Source organism: Haliotis rufescens, unplaced genomic scaffold, assembly GCF_023055435.1.
Source record: "Haliotis rufescens isolate VD_foot unplaced genomic scaffold, xgHalRufe1.0.p SCAF_1, whole genome shotgun sequence".
NCBI lineage: Eukaryota > Metazoa > Mollusca > Gastropoda > Lepetellida > Haliotidae > Haliotis > Haliotis rufescens.
Window position 1 is genome coordinate 57910659 of NW_025963779.1, and position 24189 is coordinate 57934847.

At 36.9% G+C, this 24189-nt stretch overlaps 2 protein-coding genes across 2 annotated transcripts; one reads left to right on the forward strand and one right to left on the reverse strand.

Annotated features, from left to right (window-relative positions):
* Window positions 1-208: 208 nt before the first annotated feature.
* LOC125381544 lies at window positions 209-9747 on the reverse strand. Its single transcript, XM_048398502.1, has 2 exons — window positions 9617-9747; window positions 209-3119 (listed from the first exon to the last, which is right to left on the reverse strand). Exon 2 carries the CDS (start codon window positions 3112-3114, stop codon window positions 418-420), a length of 2697 nt encoding a protein of 898 aa, XP_048254459.1. The 5' UTR covers window positions 3115-3119; window positions 9617-9747; the 3' UTR covers window positions 209-417.
* A 2985-nt stretch (window positions 9748-12732) lies between these two features.
* Window positions 12733-23200, forward strand: LOC125381545. The gene is made up of 10 exons (XM_048398512.1): window positions 12733-13215; window positions 14671-14791; window positions 15275-15322; window positions 15598-15642; window positions 16157-16329; window positions 16564-16662; window positions 17490-17557; window positions 18385-18476; window positions 18788-18897; window positions 22181-23200. Exons 2-10 carry the CDS (start codon window positions 14767-14769, stop codon window positions 22532-22534), a joined length of 1014 nt encoding a protein of 337 aa, XP_048254469.1. The 5' UTR covers window positions 12733-13215; window positions 14671-14766; the 3' UTR covers window positions 22535-23200.
* The last annotated feature ends 989 nt before the right edge of the window (window positions 23201-24189 follow it).

Sequence of the window (24189 nt, forward strand, 5' to 3'; positions counted from 1 at the left end):
AGTGCTATTTTACAAATCGAATATACCTTTATCAGACATGGCGATGCGATTGAACACCGGATTGGTACCCTGTTATATATGGCTGTTTCCCTCTCTGTTTCTCAGAACTAATCCATAAATTGATAGCATTATAACTAAACTGCTGTCGAGGTGTTCATTCCAAATCTTACATTTCACCAAGCCATGCAGAAATAACAAAAATACAAAACACAGGATGAACGTGAATTTATATTCAGGATATCATGTCATAGTTCAAGGTATATGTACAATAAATAACACTTGGGCACATCACTGGGTAATGATCATACATGTATACAATTATATCTACAATAATACACATACAAGAACTAAAATATAGAATGTACAATTAAAATTTCTATTTAAAGCAAAACTTTACAACAACAATAAACCAATAAATTACACACACACAAATCTGTCCCTTGGTGACACAAATGTAACTGTCCTGGTACCTATTTGTCCCTCAATTTTGACGAATTTACCCTTAATTCGTTGAATGGGCATAAACGAAGATGGACCAGAGTCAACATACATGGAAGAGTGCCAGGCTTCCACTGGTCGGCCACAATGGTTTTTTAGTTTATCTTCAAGTTCCCGATACCATTGAACTTCTGCAAGGATGTGTCTCTTCTCTATGCCGTCAACTCTTGCTGAGTGCTGAAGGTATCTCAATACCTTTCCAGGTCTCGGAGAAACCCCCCAACCAATTTTCCCGTCCCCGTCTGTCCAGTAGGCAGTGATGTAAGAAGATCTCACACTTTGAGACTTGGCAGATCCAAAGACTTCTGATCCAAGGTATAGAGTTTTTATTTCCCTAACGGCCGGCAAAGTCTCGACTGTTTCGCCATAGAGGGCTCTGTACATTTCTTGAAGGGAGTGTTCATCATTTTCAGTGAGGCCACGGACTTTATATTTTGAAAAAATGAACCTGTCAATGTCAGTCCACTGAAGGTTTTCAATGTGATGAAGTCGGGATGACATCTGTCGGAGCTGCAAGCATTCACTTGAATTAATCTTGCCAAGAGTACCCACTTTAATGTTAGCTGTAACAGTGGCGATGATCGGCTCAAGGGTGTCTCCAAAGTGAAACTCGTCATCTAAGACCAATCCAAGGAGATGAGAATGGCTTACGAAACGTCTCATCAGCTGCAGTTCTACGCTTTTCTTGTTAGTTGTGTAGTCGCCCAGCATACCATTAAACCGTTCAAAACTGAACAGCCAAAACGAGTAAATGGGTCCAAAGTCCTGAACACACTCAATCAGATGACCATGCAAGTGCATGTTAGGGGTAACTCTGTCACGGCCATATAATCGCTCAAAATTCTCACAGAAGCTGATCAGTAATAAATCTGCCATTTTTATGTCATTTTCAGTTAATACTCGGCAACACAAATATCTACAGGCCAATACAAAATTTCGCCAACATTCTAAATGATCATCAGAAATAACATCCTTCAGTGCATACACAGAAAACAGTAACGTCCAGTTTTTAAACTGGTCTGCACTAAACCCTGCAAAACCGGAGGAAATCTTATGTGGGATGCGACCAATGTCACTTGGACAGTTAACTGCATCCACCTTTGCTTGGATAGTGTCTAAGTTCTTGTCAGTTAGTACACCAGTGTCTCTCCATACATGCAACATATGTTTTGATGTCCCCAGAAACAAATTGTGCATAGGGTCCACAACAGACATTTTGATCAGATCAAGGTATGGCAGCTCAGACAAGACGGAGTATCTTGTTCCATACGAACTCGCAAGTGCTTCTCTATCTGTCTTGGTTCTGGCACTTGTGATGTGTCTAATTTCTCGTATATGCTTTTCATGGGTGCGAGGTATCCACTGAGTTCTGTCAAAACCACTGTAGTCTCTTTTGCCGAATTCACCAGGAAAAGACTTCTTGCACCGAGAACACCCTTTGACGGCTGCATGTCCCAGAAAGCCACATAACTTTCGGCAAGCAGGGATATCACATCCAATGCACATTAAGGCCAAGCGAAATATCTTAGAGTTGAATGAAAAACCTACTGTCCATGCTTCAAGAAGCTCATCAACTAAAGGTTGTACAAAACTGTTTGTAGGGGGTTCTTTCTTCATGTGCGGTATAATACCAACAATGATAACATTCTCACGTTTGTAACGTTCTTCTCGAGGTAGATTGAGGATGACTAAATACATTACACCTACAGAGTATTTGACGTGTTTGAATGGCTGAAACCAGTCTAAATTAAGCATAAGGCCATAGTTTCTCTTCTTCTTCAAATATGTCCCACTGAAGCTCTTCCAGATACGACCATCATACACGTCATGCAAAGTACCATCACTAACGACCCTGTCACGCCATTGTTCACATTTCTCCTCAAAACCTGGTCTTGACAAAAAGTTAAAAAGTGAATCTTTCAGAGATTTAAAATAATAGTTCTTATGTGGTACAAGCTTCTTCTTGCCAGAGGAAAGGGTCATACTTTGTAACAGTTGTGCACCACAAGGCTGGCGATAATGTCTCATTGGGTGATTAGGTTGGGAGACGTTTGAACAAGTCATACTGACTTCTTCTCCTTCGAAAACAGAAATACAGTCAGAATATCTATATATGCTACAGCATGCTGGGCATACAACATAGTGGAAAAAGTTATTGTCGTCAATTCTGAGTAATTTCTTGAGCAGGAAAATAGTACTTGGGAACATCGGTACTACAACAGCAAGGAACTTGTAATGCTGAGCGGCAACGGCGAGAAGGGCATGAAGGTATTTCAGAAGGAATGCGATGGCATTTGAGGAAATATAAAATACAGACTGCCAAATGCAGAGGAAGAAACATGTCCATAAGATGAGTGCCTTAAAAAATGGTTTCACTTCCGGTGAGGCAGGTTGAGAGGATTCAGCTTGCTGAGGTTTTCTCGGTTGAAAACTCTGAAGCAGATCGTCAATCTCATCTTCATCAAAGTATACCTCTTCATCATCGTCAGAGCTGTCTTGAGATGCAGGTTCAGGTTCTGTACTCGGACAAGTGCCTTTGTGTCGCTTGTAATTAGAAGAAGAGGAAAAAGAGTTTCCACAGTCTTCACAGCGTTTTCTCTTCATAAAGGAGGCCATGATTCCTGAAAAAGATAGTAACAAATTAGTAGTTTGTACATAAGATAGACAATACATCTAAACCTGTTACATTAATAAACATACACATCATCCGTTCATGTGGGAAGTACCTATATGCCTACAGCATAAAGAGGTCAATGAACAGATAAATGTTTATTGATAACTATTTCTAAAGTGACGGAATATCCGTTTTGTTAAATATACTTTTAGTATTTTGTGTGTGTGTGTGTGTGTGTATGTGTGTATGTGTGTGTGTGTGTGTGTGTGTGTGTGTGTGTGTGTGTGTGTGTGTGTGTGTGTGTGTGTGTGTGTGAGGTAGAAGAAGAATTGTACACCATAAAAATGGCTACGTATGTAGTTGGGGTAGATATGTTGAATGCCCGGCCAGTATGACCTTTGAGTCACTACAGTTTCAGTCATTAAAATGCGTAAAACAGTATTTGAGTGAAAGAAAACACTATAAGTGAGTGAAACGAAATACCTCAGTACAGGCACACCCAGTCCCACAACCCCAAGTCTGCATGTATCAATACTCATACCTGCCACATCCTCAATCACTTAACTTACTCACACAATCATCTGACAACATGTTCGCCAACCCTCGTATCACAACGCATGCACGCATGCACGCACGCACACTCGCACACACCCCCACCCACATCACATTCTTCTTTCCCCACCATTATGTCTACGTCAGCCAACATGGATCCATGCACATGCTTTCATACATAATCCATCCTCCCACCATTCCCCAACATCCATCGAACTATAACTATATCCGCCCTCATGTATCGGTATTCGTGCTTTCATACATACATACACCCCTCTACCATTCCCCTACATCCATCGCAGTATAACTATGACTATAACCGCCTTCGTGCATCTGCACTTATGTTCACATTGCATTGCATATGCATCGAATTACACGTTTAAAATATCGTAAATATTTTACAACATGTACATATTATATATCAGCAAACAGAGATTATAACGCAATAGATTTCATCCGTCAAAACATCACAGAAAGAGGGGCAGCCTGGAATTTTACAATGGCATCTGAATGCACTAAGACGTTCAACTGGTCAGGAGGTGAGAGTTGCGGAAGATTACGGTAAACTTCAGTTACAGATCTCCATTACGAATATCTAAAGTATGAATAAAGATCACAGCTTGCTATGACGTGTACTTCATGACTGCAGAATTTGCAATGTCCTTAGCTCTAAATTGTATGTCTAAATGCTTATGTAGATAAAGACCCAAATGTATATAGGCATGACCATATTATATTGTACGCACATATCACCACATTTAAAAACAAAGCTAGATTGAGTCTTTTAAGGGCATTAAGAACTGATACACACAAGGAAATATATTTATGGATGTCAACGGAGGAACACTGCGTTTCGGAATATATACATTCTCCTTCATCAGGTGCATATTATTAAATGCTATGAGGCAGAGAACATATATTTGTACCTGTAAGAACAACAAAAGTAAAACGATAGCAAAGAAGGGAACGCAACAAGGGAAGCCAACAGATAACTGGCATGGCGCTGATTACCCCGCCTCCCGTTTGCCCATTGTCCATTTCCCATTACCAATCATTCATAAGTTAAGTTTTGGCTTTAATTAGTCCATTGATAATCAACCATCAACGTCTATTATCTCCACCCTAAAAATATGTAGTTTACTGAGAAAGTGGTATCCAAATATAATGTGTGTTACTGTTGATCACTTTCTTAAAGGCATTTTGGTTCAAAGCTTTCGGTCATAGAAGCCGTGCCATTTTTCTCTTGTCAGAGGAGTACACAAAGTATACGTCATCTGGACTAACATTTTTGGTTCGGTGGCTGGGTTAGATCGCCAACTTTGTGTTCTGGCGATTGGGTGCCTCACTCACAGTGTGGGTTCAAATCCCGGACGGGACTCAACCCAAGAAAGTACGAGAATCTGTACTTTACTCAGAAAGTGTTATCCCAATTATAACATTTGTTGTCAAGAAAACACAATAAATGTATATTCGGCTTTGGAAGGGTAATGATATCACAGACATATACGGATATTGATGATGACTTGGAGGAGCTTCGTAACGCACGTCTTCTCAATTCAGGGATTGGTAAATCCAAATATGTGTGTGTGTGTGCGTGCGTGCGTGCGTGCGTAAATGTGGGCCTGTTGGATGTTACATAAAACATTTATCTTGAGCGGGATGGTAGTTCGAGTTGGATTAGCATGTTAACAATATGATCTTCTTTAGGCAGAGAATGCTGCGCATGAATGTATTGATGAAATTCCTAGGTACATGGGGCCTTTTCGTCCTCAGGAATACCCACAGTGGAGACTTCAATGGGGATAGGTTGTACTCAATGTGCTACCTGGTAGATTTTGTGTCATCAGACCGGACAACGTTGGTCTTTGACTGATTGTGGCGTAAAACACACTTTCCATTTACTTATATCGGAAATTGAATGTTCATCTTAATTGATATTGTTGAACATGTAATATATTTTTAAAGAAATAAAACAGTGACATAATAACTACAACTTTATGTGAGCGCGAGTAGCTTTTTTGGAATGAGATGAATAAGTCTTATAAAGTTGTAAGCTTCTTCACAACCGTGTAACTATGAATTGACTTTATTGTGTAATCAAAAAAGAGATAGGACCTAAAATAGCCAAATTTCATACGATTTCACTTGTCCACCATCTTGGATGCAAGGCGAAAACATTTCAGCGCGTTTGAAGCCACTGAGAATGCCCCCTGCAGAGTTGGACGAACATTCTGCGGTGGCGCGGCTGAGTTGACCAGAGGCTATCAGCAGTATTTCCTATCCAGGTTATTTAGGTCAGTTGTTTGTGTGTGTGTGTGTGTGTGTGTGTGTGTGCGTGCGTGCGTGCGTGCGTGCGTGCGTGCGTGCGTGTGGGGGGTGGGGGCGGGGGCGTGGGGGGTGATATTGGGGGGATAGATGATAGATTTAGCAACAAGTAAGGTCATCTTGAGTGGGGGGGTATTCGCAGATGGATTAGCATATGAACTATGATTCTCTTTAGGCCGAAAATGAGGATCCACGATGTTCGACCTGGTAGAAGTGTTATCAAACCTCACAGCATTGGTTTTTTGACTGACTGTAGCGTCAAAACAAACTCATTCATTTACTTGAACTGAATGTTCATCTTAATTGTTATGGATAGTCACGGAGCCATGATCCAGAGAACAGGGTGTCATTAGATAGAAATAAACTAAGTAATAATAGGATTACCAGAAAAACGGGGTTTTACACACAAGCCAATAAACTGCGCTCATTAACACCAGAGTAAGTCAGTACAAGATTGAAAACTGCCCCATAATTATGTATGACATGCTTGTCGGGTATTGCTACATATATATGTGAAAACAAAGTTATTAAAATGAAGAGCAAAACTGATGAAAGTTAACAATAAACGTGTTATATCGTCACTGCAAAAATAATGATTGTTTTTCTTTAGTATTAACATTCAAATACGTTATATATGTATCTGTATTAGCGATATTGTCTTTGTTCCGACGGTGAGTCAGCGTTAGCCGTACTATCTCGTAGTATAATTGAATTTCTGAAGACATTACGATACAGTTTTTCTGATGCATCACGTCTGCACTAGCGCTTGATAACAGCCTTGTGTTTGGGTGTTTCAGTGGTTTAAATCGCTGCTCTTGATATTGTTGATTAAACTTTGATACTGTGAACAATATAATGTTATGTGAGAGGTTGACTTTAGAACGGTAACATACTAATAGTATATAGGATGACATAAACAGAACAATGAGAAGTTCGTCCAGATTAGTGTATAGGCAACATTTAATAATTAAAATAATTACATTCAACAACTCCCCTTTTAAGTCCATTTTCCTGACTTATAAGTAAATGCAAGAACAATCGGCCGGAATAAAATGTATAGTTCTTGTCCACTTCCATATGACTATATAGCATACAATAAGCTATCGGGTCCCGTTTAGATCGGTTTGGGCGGCAGCCTAGATAGAATAGAATAGTTTCATCTTGGAATCTCCCATATCACTGGGGCTCCTCTTTAATTTAAATGGAGTTACTCGTTACGATTCCGAACCTTCACGTGACTGAGTTTATGAACCATTGTCAAATAGTGGTGACATTAAATCTAGGAAACAATACGCGAAGTCGCGCATGCACAGAACGGAAAATTTGGTCAAGGCATTAAGTAATCCGCATGCGCAGAACGATTGATTTCAGTACTTCCGCTAAGCGCTTCGAGTGCAGCGTCAAACGCGGGCCTGTAATCTAACACGCGGAGACTGACCAATGAAATCTGAGAAGTAGAAATACCGGTAGACGCTGTTGCTTGATTGACAATGTCAATCAAGAAAGGGAGGAGCTTAACGCTATCGTTCTCTCCCAGTAAATTCCGATGTCAAATAACGACGTTATTTGGACGGAAAAACGATGGTTTGAAAACGTCCAAATAACGTCGTTTTTCCGTCCAATGACCATATACGGAAAAAAACGACGTTTTCGTGTTTGCAGTGTAAGGATGCCACTGTCTTAAATATACATGTTAAAAACTAGTAAGCACCATTTCTATGGTTTACTATTTCTATAGCAGAATATGCAGGTACAATTTACTGACGAAGAACTGGACGAAAGGTTTGGTTTAAATGCAGTAAAGTCACATGCCACATCTTAATGTCATTCCATACAATAAACACTTGCGACCAAATACGTATTCATGGTGATAGTGTTTACAGAGATCGAGTTTCTGTGCCAGTTATATAATGATAAACTTATACAGCCTTTCAAAAAGCAATAATTCATTAAATAAAAATTGATGTAATGCTCAAGCCATAGCTTCGTCACGTCCTTATACGATAACAATAAAAACGTGAATCCATACACTTTTAGGTTAATCATATTGGTTCTACCATGATGTTAGCCTGTTCTGGATTCTGATGTGGTCAGTCAAACTGAATCAGAGGTATCAAAGGAGTGTAAGTTGTCTCGTACGAAAGTATCAATATAACATCAGTCGGTAAAATACTTCGAACATTTATACCATCAAATCTAAGTGGACTTAACAAATAATGAATAATTAATATTTCGGTGTGAAATGCAATTAAATTGGTTATGGACCGCGAAATAATGCTTAATTTCACATATAAATCTAGTATGAAAGGTTTTTAATGCTGCGTTTGTTGCTTTCAACTGTCGTTTGTTTCGTGGCGTTCTTGTACAAAATCCCACCCCTTTCATATTATCATCGTTGAAAGCAAAGAGTTCATACGCAATTCTCACTATGTTCACATAATTATATATTCTCTCAATTAAAAACAAAGTAGTTTTGTTTCCAAAATAACACGATCTATTGTTGAAGTTGCCAGAATACTTATAGATAAATAGTCATTGGATTTGTCATAGTGAGTCGTATATAGTGTTTCCAACATCACTCTTATTGGAACAAGAAGTATATTGACACTGTATTCATATATGAACCGTTCACATTTATTTGTAGTAAGATAACTAAAAACGAGTCAAGAGGCGTCACTCTATTATCTAACAGAACCCTAAACGAATTAACAGACATTAAAACGGTAAGTTTTCGAAATATAATCAATACCCCATTCTACAGTTCAATATTTCTCTAGTGCATGCTCGCCTCAGACTCGGGTTTAGTTATGTAACTGGTCATGTATAAGATTTATATCTGAATGCTTGATGAACACAACGGATCCAATTCTGTTTTAGTGCATGGAAATTACAGTAAAGTTAAGATCTACAATAACTGGTTGCGAACTAGTTACAGTTTTATAATTTCCCTGTATCAAGAAGAAAAGATTTGGCATAATGCTCAGGTCGGCAATTAATGGTTGGCAGTTTTATCTCTTTCTAGAGTGATAGCTTTCATTATGGAAAAATGATATTTGAATTTCACACTTTCTAAAGTGACGGTTATCTGAAGATTGTCAACATATTCATCTTTTGAATTCCGATTACCCTCACGTGTATCTTATCATAACATTTTACGCATAAGTCTTTATTGGTTCTCGCTATTGGTGAAATTGTGCCGTCTATGTACGACTATGATATTTTTAATATATCATAGTTCAAAAGACGTTCTCGTCAACTACGGACATACCCAATGTCGTATTCTCGTTATGAAAAACCTACCTCGCAGTCGTGAAATGGTATCAAGGACACTAAACTAATTAAATATTTTATCTGGGAGTGGTATAGCCGGAGTTGTACTGAGACATTTCAGAAATTAACATACTCTCGACTCACATTCACTTTCGACAACTTAGACAGTAGTTTCGTATGGTATGAAAGCAACTTCTAAATCTGTTTGAAAAATCGCAAAGAAAAGCTGTTTACATGTAACGCATTGCCATCTAATCTACATCATATCGTCAAACAAGACATTGTTTTCAGCTTTCATTAATCAATATCTTCTACGCAACATAACATCTACATGGGAGAAGTAAAATGATTACTTACTTATTCAGTTGTTAATCCGGCCCTCTCCAGAAACTTGACCAGTTTCTTAATCTACGATGAATGGCAACTTGAGCAGGCAGCTGGGCAAACACAGGAATGTGATGATTGTTGAAGCATACCAATCAGGGTATACTCTGCCGCTGAGGAGAACGTGTCATATAGCACCAATGACCTACCACGTGACATAGCGAGCAGTCACGTGATATGTTACGCGCGAGAAGTTAATTCCATGGTGTGCAATAGTCTTCATTCCAAACTGACGCCATCTTTCAGTGCTTTTATACAAACAACATTATATTTTATTCATTTAGTTTTTACTTACCTTTTTTAAATAAAATTCACTTTCTGTGAAGCAGACGTTAAATAAACGAAAGAAACAACTCATTTTAGTATCTGAAGTAATCCTTAACTTATTATCTTAAAACTCACCTCTAGTTTTTACATAATATTCAGTTAGATTATTTACCATATCTTGTTTTGTGTTTGTACCCGTCGGGCACATCCCATTTGTGAAGCCGATGTTGAATGATGATGTGACACTCCCACTCCAAATAAAGGGGATAATAGAATATAAATATTTCAGATAACACTTACTGTTACCTTTAATAAATCTTTTCCTTGTTGTTGTTTTTAATGAATAAAAATAGCTTTTTGGGGTGATTTTTTTGTATCTAAAGATAGTAACCCGGCATGATGAAAGGACAATGTATGAAACGATGAAACAGAAGCAACATATATAACGGAATACGGTTGGTCCTTATAGCCTTCTGTTCTATTTGTAGGAACAGACTAAGCAAGAATGCTTCGCTGTGAACTTAATTTTTTCAGTGAAACCCCTATCAAAATACTACCCTTGTTTCTCTTTTCAAAGATTCTATTTTTCACCTGTTTTGTCTGGTTTAAATTTAACAGTTTTTATTCAGAAAGGCCATACGCCTTTCATACGACAATTCACTGCAATAATGATGAGAAAAACAGATTGAGTTATATCATTGTAGATACAATTACTGGTAGCTGCATATTATATTTTGGCACTATTTACCACGAAAAGACCAAATCATGAGCAAATTTAACTGAAATGTAAAGTGGCTACTCTTTATATTTATTTTCTTATCTTCCTTGTCTATAATCATATGACATTGCCTATGAAATTTGAATAAATAAACAAATATTTTGTTTTCCCATACCGACTGACGATTGTCGTAGAACAAAGATCGTTTCTACAATAGAGGGCCTCATTAGTAATATTTGAACTAATATATTATATTTTGTAAACGCTTTTGCTGGCTGTGACCTAGGCAAACCATGATGTTTTTAGAAGAATCTGCTTTGTTTAAATCACAATCACTGATCCAAACATGTGCGCCAATATGTTAATCCTTCAATAAGATTATCTTATCGTGAGAAGAAAGGTGCCGTTTATGAACTGTGCGTTGCGACTCAACGTTCAACTGAATTGTGAAAACATTTTAGTATTGGGCAGAGACGTCCACATTATACAAATTCTCACTTCCGTTTAAAAAATCCAAAATGCATATATACTTAGACGTCTGATGGCCAGTTACGTTTGAAACGCGTTGAAAAAAGGCTGTTCATTATCTTGGATCGACTTTTTGCAATGGAAGAGGCATCACTGCATGGAATTTGGTCAGAGTCAGGAGAAAGCTCAGGTAAGACCAAATATCTACATATTTATTTATGTAAAGACATCGGTTTATTTCTGTGTAAATCACCATATAGAGGAGATACATTATCGTTCGATATTATTATATTATGCAAAACATCACACATAAGATTATGAAATGTTTTCCCTTTCTGAGATATTGCTCATATCTGACAAATATACATACATTGTAAAGGAATCGTTTAGTGCCATATACATGAATATAGAAATGTAATGACTACTCTATTAACATAAGACGTTCGATATAGAGTTGTGAACGGACCTAACAATTTACATCTACCATCTTTTATTATCTCTGTCGCAGAAAGCACACTTCGTTGTGAACTGCAGTGTTATAGTGAGAACCTTTGACACAGAAGACAATTATTTCTAAAATATGTTCTAAAATAACGTATCGCTTTACCGTATGCATGTACATAGTATAACGTTAGTTGTTATCTATTAGATTTTTGATCCCCGTACATTGCTAAAACTGCACAATGCGACACCCGGGTATACGACTATTAAAAAACCTCCAATACAACAATGTTGATAAACAAAGATTATTTGTGATATCTACAAGCAGTGTCACAATAAAACTGAAGATTTTGATTTTGTATCGCCTATGAAAAGTAATTTATTCTGCAAACATGCAGTGCCACGGAAACTCTAACTATCTTTTATTAAGAAGCTGCATATGTGTTATTTCGTTTAAACAATTTGTAACTACAGTTTGAATCCCCTTTTTAACATGGACATATTATACACTTGATGAGATTGTTTGCGCGGCTCAGTTCTCAGTTCACATGTTTGACAAATGGCACTATAAAACGTTGGTAAAAATATCAAAAACAGCCTTTTTAATTTGGAATAGTATATGCCCAATGACGGTTTGGCAGAAACCACAAAAAAGTATAGATTGTCAATAACATGTCGCACATACCGGGCCCTAGTTCAAGATCAAAGATAATTGCCGCCTTGGAATGTCTAGCGGAATGATTGACACCTGTTATCACTGTAAATGTCTTGTCAAGGCTTGACTAACGATGACTCAACGCCAATTTAAAGAGGACATTACCACATGTTTATTGATAAACATTGAGAATAACCATAGACAGTATGGCGCCGCTTAATTTGACTGTCTGCCGCTTTCACACTGATTTGACAATATGCATAGGTAACACGCGTTACTGCCGCATGAGTTTGTTATTTTCTATGATGGGTAGTGATACGTGTGCGATTTATTTGCAATGAAACTTAGCCAATTCTCTATGACATCGGCATTTGTGCACGGGAACCACGGCGTGTATGTTTATTTCTCTCAAATCGTAAACGTAATTATTAATTACTACAGTCACCTACTACAATATTTTGGGTTATTTGTCATTTGGATATTTTCTTAATAACTTAAGACAAATAATTGATATATGAATTATTTATATTAACATGAATTCAGGCTCTTGAAATAGAGTTTATTAACATCATTCCTCTATTTGGCTGGCATTTTGAGTAGATTGTTCTGACTAAATCTAGTTCCACCATGCAAACTACATGTTTTCCTCTGAATTTATAATCAGTATCTCCTCAATTGTAATTATTCTACCTGCGTTTTATGTTATAAGAAAACCGAACAGTTATCATCATTCGATAGGACAAAGGCTTAACTATGCTTCTTACCCAAACTACCAAACTAAGTATTCAGATGTGTGACCATATCCCTACAAACACGCTAAAACCAAGCAATCCCATTTCACTTACATATTGTTTGAAACACATGCTAGTCAATCGCAAAATACTGATTCGCATTTTAGATTCAAGGTAAGCAATGCATTATATACTTACAACATATTTATCATGTTCAATTTAAGGATCCGAATACCAGATCGACGAGGAGGACAAGAGTGACACATCGTCGGAATTTGCCACCAATTACCAGGTATTAATTGAAATAGTGAATAGATTATTCACTGATTATCCGGGGAAGTTAACAATTTTTGATTTAAACAATATTTCATTCGGAAATAATATAACGATACAGAATAGGGAAAAGGTGAACCGAAAACTAAATATCTATACTAAGTCTAACATCTTTCCTCTTACAATAATGTACGCAGTAACTATATTCTAATGTAAATGAATAACATTTTGTAAAAAGGAAATACGGTGAGACAGTTAAGTAATGTTGTATCATTTATTTCGGTTTCTTCATGTCCCAGGAAACTATACGCTGACCTCTTGTAATAGAGTAACATGAATGTTTTATTAGTAGACTGAATGTGTGTCTGTATGAACTGAATTGTATCATCATAGTGTTGACCCAAAAGGAATATCGCCAAGGTGAACGAGACAAAAATATTGAAAAAAATCATAGAGTAGGTTAGGAAAAAAAGTCATGGGAAAAAAATCATAAACAATAAAATCTGTATGCATATCAGTTTTATTCAAGTAACAACAAGTGATCTGAAGACTAAATAAATAAAGTCCTGTTCTGTTCTGAAGACGCCGTCATGATTAGTTGGCGCCAGCCTAGACTGTCCAATCAACGTGAATATACAAACCGTGATGTTACTTGACCAGTTGATGGCACCTGTCAAACTCAAAGTGCCCCTGGTCCTCCACCCACCATGTGTAATACTTTAGCGCACTTGAACGTTTTATGTGCAGCTATATCACTGTTAGGCTGAGTGATGAGAGAATAAATTTGGTCGTTTTTGTTAACGATCGTTTTTATGTTCAACCTGGTAACCTTATAAGTGACTAACTGTTTTATCATGATGAAATGAAACATAAAAAAATAATCAGAGGGAATGACGGTCGCATTTTTCGCATACATGTCATGCTCGCATTAATTTCATGATTTACTCAAGATAGATTTGAGCAACGATCATGTTTGGGTAAGGGAGATAATTTTGTCTCCGCTTGCAATTGGTTTCAATCGGACGAGCAGCTCCGAGATCGCATCTTGACTGTTCGGTACGGCCGAAACGCGGCATCCATGTTGTTCACGCTCCTTAGATCACGCGGCCTCATTGGCCTGACGAGACATAGCTCTACATGCCACTATCGCTTTGCTTCAGTTTCTGCCAGTCTATACCTTTCTTGAATCAATTAACGATTTCATTGTCAAAGTGGTCTGATTTCAGTAATGTTAATGAAATCGGTGTTGTAATATATTATAAACTTGAACATTGTGCACTATCTGTTATACATCTGTCAGTTATATATGTAATATTCATATTGTCAGGGATTGTTTTACTAAATGTGTTAACACTTATATCACCCGTTTACATCATCTGCTGCTAGTGTCGAAAACAAGTGTTTGACGAATTCAAGTTTTACCGCATAACCATATTGTGGAAACATTTTAATTTTGTATTTGGTCTCATCGTAGAGTCCAGTCAAGCGCAAGAACAAAATCTTGAGACAAAGGGAAGAAAATGGAAAAAAGAATAGATTAGGAAGCGGTCCAGTTGCCTCATCTACACCTATGACAAGAGTTTACGACTTTTCAGGTATTTCTTACCGAACTTTACAATAATGGTTCCTAATTAGTGGCCAGGTTGAACTGTTGAAATGTGTCTGTGATTGCAGAAAGTGTCTCTCATAACCTGTAATGGGTTGTTCATACATAATTGTTTTAAATAGATTTTATATTGTAAATATGAGGTGAGACTGTAATAAAATATCTGTCTGTAATTACGACAAGTAGGACTAACCGTTAGCTTTAGCAGTCCACGTGAAGCAAAAAAAGTATAACGTTTGTGACTCGCCTGCAGTCGCAGATGAATTTCTTTACCTTTTTAAATGTCCAGGGCTCAATCATCAAAGAAAAACATGAACTGTAAATTATTGTGCATGGCAAAATGTATATAAACTTTGCAAATGTATGCAGTCTAAAAACTATTATGTTCGAGCAATAAAGCACGTTCAAGATAACTGATTCATATATTTTCATCAACCCAAGCCCATTTCTTAAATTGTACTTTTCTATGCAGATGGAGAAGATGACGGTCAGGACTTACTGAGAAGAGCCTCAAGCTGTAGTATGTATTTTCATCAAACACAATTCTATGAGCAGGTTCATGAATTTTCTTGTCACATTCGTGTAGTTTAACATGTAATTTGCTTTCATTTCAATCAGAGATTATCGTAGGTATGCTTAGACACGCAGTTATTTTCAACATCTAAATGGATATTCATAAAGATAAATGAAATCCGTATCCATCGGCGATCAATGGTATGTAGTGCATCGATGTGTCTGCAATTTGCTTAGAAAATAGCACTCATACGGCATCTGATAAACAAATTAATGTTTCAGAGAAACAAGCTGCAATTCAAGCTGAGACTCCTCGTATGAGACAAGGTATGTCACACAACGTATGAAATGATTTTTCGCATTGTATGAATAATCATACATTTATATGATTTTGGCACATCTTTAGCTGCCACAAGATACGCGGAATGACACAGGAGGAACATCTCCATTATTGATAAGGATTGCTTAATCGACATTAAAATGCCCCAGCTAATGATATTCAAACACTCATTCGTCAACACCAATTACATTCGACCAGCAACAAGATCATTTAATGTAACTATCCTTTTTATGTTTGCCGCTGAGGCTTGTCTTATATTCCAGCGGGATTTCAAATGACTGCAACCTAGTGCTTATAACACTTCAGATTGCAGTTGATGGCAAAATTAGCTTACTCTTTTTAATAAGAATATCAAGGAGGGGTAGTTCTGTTTGGCTCGAATATATTTTGAATTTGATATTTGAGTGCATATTTTGGAGAAGGTTGCACTTGAATTTTTCCCAGAACGTAAAACGGTCATCCAGGTGCTATGTAAGTATTTAATGTTTCTCTTAATTACAGGAAAGTCAATCCCCTATGCGGAATTTCTCCAACTCATGAGGGTCATGGAAGGACGACCTCACAGGGCCATTACAGATTTGAAGGGCGAAGTCGGCGACCTTAAAAAGGAAATTGGAAACTTAAACAGCGAGGTTAGAGACCTCAAGAGCAAACTTACTGAAAAGAATACACAGGTAAGTGATGATAGTCAACACTGTATTCAGTTTAAAATGCATCCTCGATATGATTTATCGTGTTTCAAGGGGAAAATTATAGTTAAATATATATTTACGTGTCATTACAAGGAAACATTGATTTTAAAAATTGCATCCAGCCAGTGTTGGATCATGCGATATAACAGTAAGTGAACTAGTAGGGCATACCATGATACGTTTCACCGTCAATTTTCACTATATTTGTATTTCCAGGTTACCGCCCTAACTGCAAAAGTTACACGTTTGGACAACAGGGTCCAGGAACCAACACAAACTTCGACCAAATCCAGCAAAGTCAGTACAAACATAAGGGTAAGATCCCAGCAAAACATCAAAACGGCGGATATGTGGAAAACCGTGTTTAGCGACCGAGATTATACAGCTCGTTAAACGAGGGCAATCAACATAAACTATGTGTTGTTATTGGGAAGAAAAACACCATAACGATTGTTTTCCCGATGTACTCGGCACTAATAAGCGGATTAAGGTTCAATTCAGATACTTTCGGCTTGAAAGCATTCACTTTCTTTATCTAAAATAATATTTGGCATGGGGGAGATTGCACTAGTGTAATGATAAAACACCACTTTGTTTACAATCAAGTTGTAAACAATCAAGTTGTAAACCAACGCATGGACCTGTTACTGTTGTGGTACGGTATATTGTAGACATGGAGCATAGAGTGTTTTTGTATGTTGGATGAGTGTGTTTGGATGAGAAAGTGTTTGTATGCGTGAACGTTGTGTTTGTGTCCAGAATGGTAAATGCGTATGAGTTTCGTATGTACCCCGGTATGAAAGTATGAAAGTAATTATGTCTTGAGTGTATGTGTGTGAACGTTACGTAAATTTGTGCATGGAGGTATCTGAGTGAGGTAGGTATGTTGTGGTGTGTCCACAGAGGTGGATGTGGGATGCAACTGTATTTTATTGTAATTTTTTAAAAAATTTTAAATGGCCAGGTGTATCTATTTTAAATAGCTTGGGTTCAGCAATCGCATTAATTTCACGATTTACAGTAATCGATGCGTTTCTCATAAGACAATATCAAGTTTCGATAGATTTATCTCACAGATAAAATCACCAATATTGATTCTTTCTATTGTCTGTTAACTATATTTTATCAATTTTCTTCCTTAGGCAGCATTGAAGGCAGCGATCGACCATGCTGAAACTGAGAAAGGGTGGACTATGGAGCCTATGTTCACGTAAGTATCGTAGTGTGCAGTGATCATTTTGGAAAGGACGATATGTTCATTCTGTTACAATCATTTAAATAATTCGAAAATATCATTTTTACCATACTTGACAACCATTTGTTTGGAGTCGACTTACACCAGGAAAACGCTGTGGCATTGTAAGCACTATTTCTGTTGATATGTGTATCTTTGCGTCTGTGAGACCGAGTATGTAATCTATATAATTATTTATCTCTTTTTAAACCCCTATAGGTTTGTCGCTGATAAAAGTTAATCAAAACTATCAAAAGTCATATGTAATTTATCTTTGTTTCACTTATACTTTTATTACAGTACTTTTTATTCAGATGAATAGATAGGCTTGTTTTAAAATCTTATCGCATTATCAATGAACGAGTCGCAAAGTTTTGTGTGCCTCAAGTTTTTCTGATAAAATTGGAGGTACATCCGAAAAAGACTGTTACGCAATTTTGGCAAAAATAATATTTTCTTAATACCACCACGATTACTTCTCTTCCATGAATCCCGTTTCAGTAGAAAATAGTCATAAATAAAGTCTTAGGAATCTTTGTAATGGGAAATTATATGAGACAGTCACATAAATATATATATTTTTGTTATTTTTGTACCAGAAAACTGTACCACCAATATATCTCAAATCTAAACGAATATGTCTTAATTATGCAGTGAAATTATACCTAATAATCTTGCTTCTTTTAGTTACTTCAAAATAAGTTAATAAGTTCATGCTGAAGTCGTTAAAGAAGATTATATGTAATAGTTATTGGCATATGTATATTTCTGGTCATATAATAAAAGTAAAACATTTGTTGCAGGTTGGAGTCCGCACAGAATCGACAAGTTGTCAAATACATCTGGGACTTTTCTAAGGTGATAGCTCCAAGCATGACAAAACAGGAATTTAAAGGTATTTTTATCATTTAAGTGTATTTCAAATGCATGTGTCCGTCATGTACATTTTTAAAACATTTCAATTCCATAAGTCAATGCAAAGGTACACATGCCTACTAGTGGAAAGATTTAAACCTTTTTTCAGTGTTTTGAAATGACTTATCTATGATGCGTAACATTCCCATTAGTCTGTCAGGAAAGAATTATATGCAGCATTCACAGGTAAACTAATGGTTAAAGACTTGCTGTACACTATTTGAAGATAAGGAAAAAAGACCGGTATGTTGCAGTTCACATCCAAATAAGGAAAGAAACATTATGTTCCAGATGGTATGACCAGGATCATGTTAACGAAGAAAGAGAAGCTATCCCGAACACGTAACGGAAAAGAGAAAGAACACACGGACGCGTCCAGAAAGAATTCAAGGAAACTGACGGTAAGTTGAAAGATTTGTGTTGCTGGAGGGATTAAATACCCCCTTAGGATATAAAATTTGGATTATTGAAGATGAATTTTGAGTGAAGCTTAACTTGGGCAAAGTAAGGCCAATTGTTGGAAGTGTTTGAGGTGTGACTTTATATAGGCCTGTTGGCCATGGCCGCCGAGTTAAAAAAAAGAGAAATTTAGAATGAGGTGAGTGGCGCCTTATTAATATATAATTAAAAGGTGCCCAGTGGAGTAAGGTTATAGGGAGAGGTGGAATTTGGAATACATATGTTTTTTGCAGAATTAACAGCAGGATAGATTAGAATAGAGAATTTTATTAGGACAACCGGGGTGTATAAAAATTGGTAAATTGCCTGCTTTTAATATTTACCTATTTACCCTTATATAGTTTACACCCCGGGTAATTTTCTGTTGTTTATATTATGAGTGTATATATATACATAGTGCCCCAGGTAATTTTACAAGTATACACTACAATTCTAAGACGGAAAGGCCGTCATGTGTTGTCTAGACTGTCCAATCAACGTGAGTTAACAAACCGTGATCACTTGACTAGCATTGATTAGCTTGTCTATAATGCCCACCTTTGTAACATGTCAATATATTGCTTTGTCATTATATCATTGTAATTAGTGCTGAGAAAATGTTGTTATGAACAGTGGCACGACCATCACCCGACACCTGTATATATTCAATGTGTTACGTGACAGACTATTTCTATTATCCCCCAGTCTCTGTCTTGTTAGTTAACGCCAGAGTCGACACACGCGTAGCTCAGCTATTTTAGTCAGTCTTCTAATGACTGGGACAACACACACGACTTGTGTAACTTGTTTATAATTTCAATCACTGTTCAGAAAACATTTGTGGAGGTGTAATAAACCACAGGCGCGAAAGAGATTTTTTTTTAACCTTTAATATGAAAGTATATATTTTACAAGAGCTTTTTGCCAGTCTAGCTACCACTCGCTCGTCTTCTACATAAGAGTAAAAGTGGGGCACATCTCTGCCGGTATTCTTCCATGTATTCGCATAACAGCTTCGAAATAATATTTTGGGCGTCCATTGATGCACATATGCATCGGAGAGTCAACTAGGACATTGGCAAATGAATTCATGTAAATGCAATATCATCATACAACGTGTTTAGAAAATAATAAGAAGAAGAAGATTCCAAGCGATGCTCCCGAGTGCTTTGCCGGTACTGACGTCAGTGGTTAGGGCTTGTGGTTTTGCACATTAGTAGATAATAGAATCCAGTCAATATATATAATATCGTTTTTTAAGTCTTTCACAGTATTTTAACCTGTGAAATAAACTCATCATAATACTTATTAAGAGGTGTGTCGCTAATCAACTCGGGATATCTTTGATATTCCATGTATAACTTTGCTCTGACTTATTGAATTTCCTATTTACCTGGCTTGAATCAATTCATATACAGAAGAGTAAAACGACTGAACCTGCATACATTTTAAGCGGTCATTGATCAAAGGATATTATGAGGCGTACTACTTTTTGTTTGTCAACATCACGCCTCGAAACATTTTATAAAGTAAACCGTGACTGTTCTGTTGTTAAAATTAGGTATTACTGAAACGGATTTTTGAGCAGTTGTCAATATATGAAATAATAGGTCATGTGTATCCATTAATGCCCATCCGACGGATATGTTTCCATTACCAAGCCTAGTAAGGCAAGGTTGCCTGTTGTCCTCAATACTATTTTGTGTTGAGCAATACGATTTAGCAACAAAATTTAAAAAAATCATTGGCTTGCTATTATATGCGTATGAATTTCTCTTTTAACAGCAGGGTTTTGCCCGGTCTCAGTAATATTGAATTGTATAAACGTTGTTAGGTAAGGTTTAAATCTTACCATTTCTTGGTAGTTATTATTGTCGTTGCAAGAAATTAATAGTTTCTTTTAAATGTTACTTGACGAATTTACATTGCACCCTCAATGTAAATGTGTTGTCAATATATTCAAATAGTTGAAATCATTTCCTAAATAACTAATGTTACACAAATAACACTTTCCGCCATAAAAAGGTACATAACGCCATCTTTCTACCTTTATAGAAACCCTGAGCGTCACCCAATGACCCTAATAAATCTGTCACCCGCGGCCGCATGTATATGCACATAGAAAATTGGTTAGAGGTAGATATGCCACAAATACAATTACAGAAACTCTCAGAATATGATAAATTAGGAAGCATTTGTTTTTAATGATTTAAAGAATGGTTTATCTCAAATAAAGAAGGCCAACAGACAATGCCTATATGAAGTTCCCTCCAGACAAATTCCTTCCACATAATTTACTATTGCATCTCAGAGGACTGTACCTTGGGTACTGAAACAGATAATGAACATTACCCTGATAAAAGTAACCACAACTAGAAGATAAATTATGAGGAGCAAATCTATCAAATTTGTAGCCATTTATTTCACTACGTTCTTATCTAAATGTACTATGTACTATCCAATTCTTTCCGTTACCAAATATTCTATATTGATGAGTTACATTACTATCGATCCGGACTTGGGTTGTCAAACATGTTAAATCGACACAAATTAGCCTCGAGCAGATCACCACTCAGCTGCCCAGCCATTCCACAGAGATTTTTCTTAAATTGTTCTGATAAACAAAACCAGAATATCGGAATCGTAACTGACATATCTCCCTTACTTGCGATATGTTCCAATGTTGTTAGAAATGTCGTGTCATTTTAAAACGTATATAAATCCAATCATACCTTCAGATCATTGTTGTAACATGTCTTTTGGTAGTATATTTATCTATACTACGAAATGTTTCATGTTTCATACTCTGTGGGGAGTGACTAATATTCACACCAAGTACCAGATAGATAGTTAGGAATCTAACGATGCGTATAACTATAGTTGCTGCAATTGCTTCTCTGAAATGAGAATAAAATGTTTCATGTTTGTTATTCCTGCATTAAAACGTCTTAAATAACTCCTGCTTGTACGCAGTGAGTTTTACTTTAGGAGTTCAACTGCAAATAATATGTACTATGAGTTGTAAGTTAATGTTACTGAAACTTGAAGATTATCTGTAGACTTCTTTTTATAGATTTAGATATATATTTCTTCCCATTTACAGAATTTCGATTTATAGTGACTCTAAACACAACATGCTCAGGAAAAACTATTCTACTGAAGTAATGGGCACATTTCTGTTTTGTCTTCGTTTTATTTCGTGTTTAAGAAAGGTGGGTGTTATAAAGTGAACGGTTTTGCTTTCAGAAAAGCAGAAACCGTGTAACTGGCATTGAAAAATCCGAACTACCTCATCACACAAGGACCAAGTACATTCGAGTAATGAAAAAAACGCAGCTCATGTCGTCAGAAGAGAGTTCGGTCGACGAGGATGGCAACCGGGTCTTCAATGTGAGAAGGAGGGACTGGGAGAGTCATGAAATGAGGGCCGCTAAAAAAGTGGCCGACGAGACATTTAGTAAAACAACCAAGACAGCAGCGTCCATCGTACCACGGACGAGACGAATTACAGGTGTCTCGTCATTTGCACCACCTCCTGCCTGGTTGCAGAAAGAAGACAGCTGGGTCAGCTCAGCACTGACATACCATGGAGTAGTTTAGAATCATCATCATTCATATCCTCATCAGAACATGCTTACTTACTTACTAAAAGGGGTGTTTTTATAGGTTAGGAATTTTAGGGTTTATTGGCAGCTTGTTTTTTGTCCTTTTTTTTAAATGCGGCCAAGTAGGCCTGGTTTGATTAGATATATGCTTAGTGCTTCAAAGGTTTAAAGTCATGTAGGGGGTTCAGTACAGTCATGTGATTGTTGCAATTTAGTGAGGATTGGAGTGTTGTTTGGTCTGTGTTGCTGGTAATGTGTTCCATAAAGTATTGAATAGGGCGCTCTAAATGTAAATGTCACACGGGAATAATACGTGTTCGGGCGTTTCTTTTTAAGTTGCAGTGGGGGTATTTACCGGTTTGGTGGTTTTTTTAATTAGGTGTAGGTGAGAGCTTAACTTAGTGTGGCCTGTTTGTAGTTTGGTTATTACTCTGTCAATGTTTTTGGTTTTATGATGGATATGTTTTTTTGAGTGGCGTTTTAGTTTGCAATCATATTTCTGATTGTTATTTTGCCGCTATTTTCCTTTGAGATACTTTTAACTTCTTTTTTTTTATTTTGGTAGGTTGATGCTTGGGATGCTTACTTCTTCTAATTTTAGTGCTGATTTGGCTGCTTTGTCTACATGTTCGTTGCCAAACACCCCAACGTGGGCAGGGATCCAAACTATTTCTATGTCTTTACCTAGTTTACGTAGATTGTTGGCGCTTTTATCTGTTGTATTAGTTTGGGGCGTTTTTTGTGGTTTTGTTTTTATGGCCTGGAGCCCACTTAATGAGCCGGGATGCGCATGAATCACGGTCGTCAAAACGAATATATTTACCAATTATATGAAGTCAATTAGCCAGTTCAAGAGACAATACCCTGGTGTAATTACGTCGCATGCCTCTGGTTCACGGTTCGTCTGATCTCCCGTCATAAAACCACGATGTTTATTTACCTGGAGCCCCAGACAGCGCTGACTTCCCTGTGTGCAAGTACGTACATGGCAATAAATGGTTTGACAGTTGTTTGACGGAATCCCCCCCCCCCCCCCCCCCCTCCTTCTACCTTTTATGGCATATTTCAAAATTCCAAACTTGACCTGTTTTGTATATATGTATATATTATTATGTTAATATGGACAATGGTAAAATTCATAATCACAGTTCAAGGGCTGTTCACAAATTATGTAAATCTGCTTCGTGATGAATGAAGCATGGTAATAAATGTATGCATCTGAGTCATTTGTTCTGTATTCTTTGATGAGAATGAGTTTTCTTATATTAATGATGATTACTCTCACAGAATATTTGATAAGAGGATAGGACTTTCAGTTGAGAATAGTTATGCAAAAGTATAGGCGGTCTGTGCACATGTGGTAAAACTGATATATCATTGACATGATAATCGGGACTTGGAAATCATAGTCTCTCATTATATGACATAAATACACGTCTATAAGGACGCCCGACTTGTTCACGAAGCGTAATTTCAGGTTATCTGAAATCTGTCGGTTTGGAATTATTATTTTTTGTTTGTAATAAGGATAACAAAAACATGTTTTGTATTCTATTGAAGCATTCATAAATAATTCAGTGTTCGTTTCCCGCGGTTAAAGAGTTTAAACTGATTGCAAACTGATTTTAAAATATATGGTTCTGTCTGTAG